This window comes from Musa acuminata, chromosome BXJ2-1, assembly GCF_036884655.1.
Source record: "Musa acuminata AAA Group cultivar baxijiao chromosome BXJ2-1, Cavendish_Baxijiao_AAA, whole genome shotgun sequence".
NCBI lineage: Eukaryota > Viridiplantae > Streptophyta > Magnoliopsida > Zingiberales > Musaceae > Musa > Musa acuminata.
The window spans coordinates 14,849,123-14,857,046 of NC_088338.1; the positions used below are offsets into that span (position 1 = coordinate 14,849,123).

The window sequence follows — 7,924 nt, forward strand, 5'->3', positions numbered from 1 at the left end:
TGTCGCCCCCATGATTTCCCAACAAAAAATAGGTACTGGAAGAGGAACTACAAATAGTACCTTGTACCCTCATGTGTGATTTCAAGTGTTCGCCAAATATCAAAAGCCATTTCGCACGTAGAAATCCGATTGAACTCATTTTTGTCCAAAGCGCAAAATAAGGCATTCATAGCCTTTGCGTTTAAAGAAAAATACTTCTTCTCCAAATCCGACCATTCGTTCATTGGTTTAGAGGGAAGTTGAAAACCGTTTTCAATGATATTCCATAAATCCAAATTCATAGAAATCAAGAAAACTCTCATTCGAGTTTTCCAATAAGTGTAGTCCAATCCGTTAAACAACGGTGGACGAACAACCGATAAGCCCTCTTGAAAGCCATAAAGAGTTATTTCTCTCGGGTGTAAATCCGAAATGAGAAATACCGGGCTCTGATACCAATTGTTAGGATCGGAGCGGCACTAAGAGGGGGGGGTGAATTAGTGCAGTGGTAAAGTACGATAAACTTTTGACGATTTAAACACTTTCGGAAACTTCGTACGATAAAAGCAACGTTTCGTTTGAAACCGTTTCGATTGCATTTTAACTTGAAAGCATACGTAAGAAGGAGACAAAGAAGTAGAGCATCAAAGTGAAGATGGTTTACAGTAATATAAATGACAATAAGATAAACGCAAACTGATTTATAGTGGTTCGGTCATGCGACCTACATCCACTTACGAAGCCTTCTTCGATAAGGCTCCCAACTTCCACTAGCAAAATCACTTTGAAGGGGAAGGACAAATACCCCTCTTACAACCTTTTACAAGTGGTTCACTCTCTTACAAATTTTCAAAGAGAAAGAGGGAGGTGAACACTCAAGCTATTGAAAACAAAAACTTGCTAAAGGCTTTGCTAAGACTTTTATCTCAATCTCTTGCATCTCAAAGGTTGTGTTCTCAGCTGAGAATTGAGGGGTATTTATAGGCCTCAAGAGGATTCAAATTTGGGCTCCAAAATTTGAATTCTCTTTGGTTCCCGATGCTGGCGGTGCCACCGCCTGTCAATGTCTGATACTGACAGTGTACTGGCGGTGCCACCGCCCAGCCAAGCGGTGCCACCGCCTACACTATTTCAACTCACTGGTTGGGCTCCAAACTTGGCCCAAACCAATCCGAACTCGAGCCCAATTGGCCCCTACTTGGGTTATAGGATTAACACCTAATCCTAACCCTAATTAATATGCTAACTACGAATTTAAAGACATTTCCTAAGCTATTACAAAGTCCGTAAGTTAAGACTTTTTCCGGCGAGCTTCCGGCGAACTTCTGGTGGTCTTCCGACGAACTCTCGGAAACCATTCTGCGGACTCCCGGCAAGCTCCTAGACTTCACGATTTGATCTTGGCGAGTTCCAACGAGCTTCTTCAGCAAGCTCCGATCTTTCTCGGCGAGCTTCGCGAATTCCAACGAACCTTCCGGCGAGCTTCCGAAAAACCCTTCGGCAAGCTCCCTACTCATTCTCAACTAGTTCCGACAGCATTCCCGACGAACCTTCGGACTTCCGTCGAACTCTCGAACTCGCAACAAATCCTTCGCGCTTGACTCCAACACTTTGTTTCGCTTTATGTCTTCATCGTCATTGTAGTTAATCCTGCACACACAAGCCAAAACTCTACTCCGATCTAGACAATTATTATAACGCAAATTGACATTCTGTTACCCAGCACGTCATTGGTTAGCACTTCGTCCAATTCTTCAGCGCATCGTCCTCTCTTGCGGCTTGTTGCCCAATCGGCGGTTGACCTCCGCAACCCCGATATCCTTGGCGTAATTCCACTCTTGGCCTGATGCCCAACGTCCGAAGCCTTCTGCCATCCAATATCCTAACGTGATCTCCTCTAGCGCAACGTCAATTCCTCCTGCATTAACTATCTAATCCTGATCGAGTAGACCTGCATCACTCAAAATGCAGTTAAACATCTAAACACAATCAATTAGTTTCATCATCAAAATCCGAGATTCAACAGAAATATTATTAAGTCTTTTGACAAACCCTAGGAGGTCGATCCCCTCGAACTGATCAAGGAGGCCGATTCCCTCGAAGTAATCATCCCCTTTCTTCTATGATAAAACCCTAGGGTCTTATTAAATAACTTGCTATGAATGCAAAAGGTTGGGTACTTAAAAAGTAAATGTCCACAATTAAAGAAGAAGATACTAGCATAAAAGAAGAAGAAAGCACTTAAGACAATTTGAGACGAATCAAGTGCAATAGAAGATGAAGAGCAAACCAATGAAGATGAGGTGACGAATTACACTTTGATGACTCTCAACGATAAGGTATATAACTCAATTGAAATCTCCTTATCTTATGATGAATTACTTAATACCTTTCAAGATTTATATGATGAATTACTAACTTAATATTATTAAGAGAGAGAATTTTGATTCGGTCTCTTAATATGACGTGTCACATGTTGAATCTTGGATTTTGATGATGAAATCAATGATGAATTTTGATCTAATCTGCATTTTAAGTGACACAGGATTAACTTTGATCAGAAAAGGAAAATCGATTAAAGTAGAAGGAATCAGATGTTGGGTCGGAGTGAACATATCAGAAGATTAGACGTCGAGCCAAAGGGTCGGTCGACATATCCGTAGAAGGCTTTATGCCATGAGTTTAGGCATCAGGCTTAGAAGAGCGGACATTGCGTTAAGGAGATCGGAGTTGAAAAGGTTAATATGTCGATTGGACAAAAGGCCACAAAAGAAAACAATGCGCTGAAGGATTGGATGAAGCTATGATGAACCAATAATATACTGGACAATATATGATTCATACTTGTAATAATTCGTCAATTAGTTTAGGTCTAATTGAGTCAGTATTGAGGTGAAACAATGCTAACTCAATTAGAGGGTAATTGGACCTGAATGAGGATTGAATTGAGCCTATTATTTAGTCTATTCAGTGTCCTATAACAGGGTCTGGCAATGTACCACCCAGACACAATCATCAAGATTGTGTCAAGTGGTATTACCGCTCAAACACAGTATTAAACCAACTTAACAAACACTGTAGCTAAGATCAGTCCTATCAATTAGGATCTAAAGGTTCGGATTATTCCGAGTTGCTTGCATTTTATATAAGTAAATAGGTACTAAATTAGAACTTTTAACTTTTGACTATTTTTTTGCTCAACTGCTGTTTGTGCATCTGCCATGATGCTCTGTTTCAGGCAATCCCAAGAACCAAAGGCGCTCACATCGGCTTCCATACCATGTGAGAGAGGCACGCAAACGCATAGACGAACCGTTCGGTGCCGGCCACATACTTATGTTGACATAATCTGGACCTCTCGTGTCCGCATTCTGCTCCTCTCTCTCTCTCCCCGACGCCTCGTATCTGTTGTTGCGTTGCATTTCGTGCCTCTTGAACTACAACCGCCTCGCACACTACCTTTCCCTGTGGCTAACCAACCAAGAAGATTCCAACAGAAAGGATTTAAAGGGGCGGAAGAGACGTCGTTGTCGATTAAGATCGAGATCGAGATAGGGAGACGCACGATGGCCGACGAAGTCCCAAGAAGAGCGATGTGGGCCGGGCTTCGCTCGCAGCTCATCAAGCTCACGTCCCAATTCTTGACGAGCGTCGACGACTATCTCCGATTCCGCGCCGTCTGCAAGTCCTGGCGCTCCGCCGTCCCCCACCGGCCCGATCACCTCCCCACTCAGCTCCCTTTCCTCCTCCTCGTCTCCACCTCCGAACCAAGAATCGGACCCGCCTTCCGCCTCACCGCCGCCTCCGCCGGTAATGTTCGCCCGCTACCTAACACAGCCAAAATGTCCTGCATTGGCACCTCCTTCGGCTGGCTTATCCTCATCTGCATGAAAGACCGTTTGATCAACCTCTTCAACCCCGTTACCGCCGAGGACATTCGGCTTCCCTACCTTGCTGGTCTTTCGTTAACTGATGAGGTGTCGGCTGCTGGTTGGCCCTTGATTGTCATAGAGAAGGCTGTATTATCCTCCGATCCCACGCTCGACCGGGACTTCGTGGCGGTCCTCTTCACACGCGCAGTGAACATTAGATGGTTTACGTGGCGCCATGGTGACGAATCATGGACGGGAGACGCGCATCCTCAGGTGCAACTTACGTTACGGATGCGCGACGTCGTTCCCTACGGCAACCGGACACTGTGCGCGATATACGGCGACAATGACTACTGGGCGGTCCTCCAGGTTGACCCAGGCCCGCCGGGGAGGGCGACGATCACCGCATGGTACCCCATGCCGTCCTGCGTGCCGCGAACTTATCATCCCACCTACTTGGTTGTATCGGCTGGAGAACTGCTGCTGGCTGCGTGCCATTACAACAACAACGGGACTGCAAATTGGAAGATCACCCTCAGATTCCGTGTCTTCAGGCTGGAGCCAGGCGGCATAAGCAGGCCGGCGGTGGCCGTCGAGGTGGAGGATATCCACGACCGTATATTGTTCTTGAGCCCAAGCTCGTCCGTGTCAGTCAGCGCTGAGGACTTCTTAGGGTTCCACGGGAATGCCATCTACTTCGCCGCCAAAGATCAGCGTGAGAAGATTCAAAATAGGCGGGTGTGTTTTGTCTGCGTCCTGAGCTTAGAAAGTGGTGAGACCACCAGGGTTGTTGATTCGAACATGCCTGATCAGAGGAGGCTAAGGTGGCGGACGCAGTTGTTGGACGTCCCCCGATGGGTGCCGCCCAATCTGCGCAGCTACAACCGGTGATGGTAACCCAACGCCTGCTCTTTTTCACTGGTGAAGTGTTCGTCTCTCATTTCCCTTGTACAGTCAAATCTGAGCAACGAAATAAGCAATGAAGCCATTGAAGTTTCTTCTTTTGCACTATACTTCTCTCTCAAAAACTGACCCGCTAAGGCGTCGTGTCATCATTAGAGCCACAGATCATCACTAACCAAGTTACACCATTAGCTTTTCTGGAGGGTCATGGGTCCAACACCGAGGGTAGAACGCCAATTAATGGTAGGAGAAATAAAATAGGGAGATCTTTGATAAACCTTGAGTCAGAATGTGCTATATAAGAGTGAAACAATATGCTCCACGAGAGAGCAAAATCTTAGACGATGAGAAATTGAGGTTTAGTTAGAGTTTAAAATCTTGTTTTCTCCCTCCGTGTGTTATTGCATAAGGAAAACAAGGAAATCATTCTTTATAGTATCTGGAGAATAACGATGATTCTATAGAAATTTTTTTTTTATACTTACCAGGCATCGGTGATTCTATAGAAGCAGAGGATTAATCTATTTTGATACCATAAGTTGCACTAGTTGGCATCGAAAGTCAATTTGCAAGCATTTCTACCCGGTTCGGATAAGCACAATCTTATTGAGGCATCCATAGTATTTCTCAGTTTATCCTTATATCGATTTTTCGAGTGTCGATCTAAATTGTGTTGAGATCACCTAAGCTGTGATGCCTCAAGTAATTATCAATTTGGGGAATTATTATCTATATCATTGTGACCAAAAAGCTTTCCTACATAATTATTATCAAAGATCACATAATGATGCTTTTTTTAACAGGTAAAATATAAACAAACAAAAAAAAATTAAGAGGTAATGAAAATGCAAAAAAAATGATTATTTTCAAAGATCACATAATGATCTTGAAAATAATCATTATGTGATCTTTAATTTTCCTACATAATTTTAATTTCTTGAAAATTTCATGTTTAATAATGTAATGAAAATGCAAAAAAAAAATATTGGGATCATGCTAGTAATTTTGAAAATAATCATGAAAATTATATGTTTTATGATAAACAAACAAAATAATTTTGAATGCCTTATGAAACCATGCTTGATGTCTTAATGAAATTATTAAGAGGTTTGATATCATGCTTAATGATGATGCATGGCTTTTGTATAGAAAACTAAGCATGAAAAGTTAGATTCACCTAAAAAGAAAAATGCATGACTACAACAAACAAAATGATCTTGATGGAAAATGCTTTATGTTTGATGAAATGATGTATAATGATGTAATTATGTAATGAAAATATTAAATATTTTGAAATCATGTTTTGGTATCATGCATAATGATCATGCTTAATAAATTTCGAAATTATGCATGATGATTCTTGATATTTATGGATTATCGATTTTTACGGTAATGAAAGTGGCTTTTTCGGTTTTTAAATGTTGATGCATATTTTTATTTGGCATAAATAAAATAAATCATATGAATTGAAACAATTAAATAGAGAAAATCATTTTTCTTGAAAATTTTTTTTCTCTATCTTATTGATTTTGATGAATCTATTTGATCATCTTTTTATGAATCTCTTGAAAATGATTTTGATTTGATGTTTTGAATTTTAATGAGCTTTATCTTGATTTTTTGAGATTTATAACTTGAGATTTACTCTATATAAATTGAGATATTTTATCCTCAATGTTTCTTTTTGCCATCTACCATCCAAATGAATCATGATTGGTATCATTGCTATATTTCTTCTTGTCGTTTACTAAAGAGGAAATTTTCCTAAATGAATCATGATTTTTCGGAACTTCAATTTTATGATTCAAAATGAATTGAGAGATTTTATATGCATAAATTAATATCTCGTTCTCCTCTAAGATTGAATGAATTTTATCTATATCATGATCTCCAAAAAATTCCTTTCATTATTTATTTAAGAGGAGATTTGTTAAAATGAATCATGGTATCTCTTGATTTCTCGGAATTATATGAAATTAACACCAAAATTCTCTTGATCTTTTTCATGTGATGATATGAAACTATGCATGAAATACTCATAAATTTATTTTGATACATACAAATGAGAAGCTATGATCATGCATGGTAGAATATAATTTGATAAATTGATACTATCATGATGTGAAATATTTATGATTTAGAATGATGCATGCAATACCTATGATCTTATTATGATCATGTCTTGTGGCATTCATGATATGATATTATTATCTTTCATGACATGATGTAAATTCCTTTGTATTTATGGTTATAAACCTCATGTTATAAGTAGAGTATTGATGTAAAAATTGTATTCTTTCACTCTACTTCTTCCTTGATTATAATAAAGGGAAGAAAGAAAATTGCTAGTTTGAATGTTAAATTTAGCCAAATTGCAAAAGATGCATAAACTCTCCTTATACATTCTTTTTTGGATCATGATCTTGATTTCTCAAATTTTAAACTTGAATCTTTTTTTTGAATCAAGATTATTTTTCCTATCATGCTTTTTTGTAAAAAGTGATACATGATCTTTTGACATTCATTTTTGTTGCTTACCTTTGTCATGCTTTGAAAATTGTTGTAAAGGGAAAAGAATTACAACATTGTATTCTTCCCTTCTTTTTGATATTGACAAAGGGAGAGAAATACTACTAGCTCAAACTTCCATAGGAAACAAATATTTGCTAGCTTACATATTGCAAGGAGAAGAAAGTGTTATCTTGAACATCACTAAAAATTTGCTACCTTGCATGATGTAAAATTTGCTATAATTGCTAGCTTATGATCTAAAGAGAAGTAAAGAGTTTTTATCTCAAAAGAAGCAAAAGTGCTATCTTGTCTATCTAAAAAAGCAAAACATGCTAAACTTGCACACCTAGCAAAATTTACAAACTTGCATATTTTAAAAAGCAAGAGTTGCTTTCTTGAACATCTCAAAATTGCTATCTTGCATGTTTTAAAATGCTATAAAATTAATGCTAGATTGCATGGTGATAAAACTAGAGATTATGTTAATTATGCAATGATTTGAACTTCTATATTCAAACACTAGATAGTTGGAACTTCTTCTTTTTGTTGATGACAAAGAGGGAAAAGTATGATCATGTTATGCATGATGACGTGTTGCAAATATTCATGATGAAATTTGTAATAACTTGAATTCAGCTTGAATTCAAAGTTTTATCAAT

At 39.0% G+C, this 7,924-nt stretch overlaps 1 protein-coding gene across 1 annotated transcript; it reads left to right on the top strand.

Annotated features, from left to right (window-relative positions):
- The first annotated feature begins 3,545 nt into the window (after positions 1-3,545).
- Positions 3,546-4,742, top strand: LOC135598219 (uncharacterized). The gene has a single exon (XM_065091759.1). The coding sequence runs from the start codon at positions 3,546-3,548 to the stop codon at positions 4,740-4,742; it is 1,197 nt and encodes a 398-aa protein (XP_064947831.1).
- Positions 4,743-7,924: the final 3,182 nt, after the last annotated feature.

Coding starts and splice junctions, on each gene's coding strand:
- LOC135598219 (XM_065091759.1), top strand. CDS start 3,546: ATGGCCGACGAAGTCCCAAGAAGAGCGATGTGGGCCGGGCTTCGCTCG.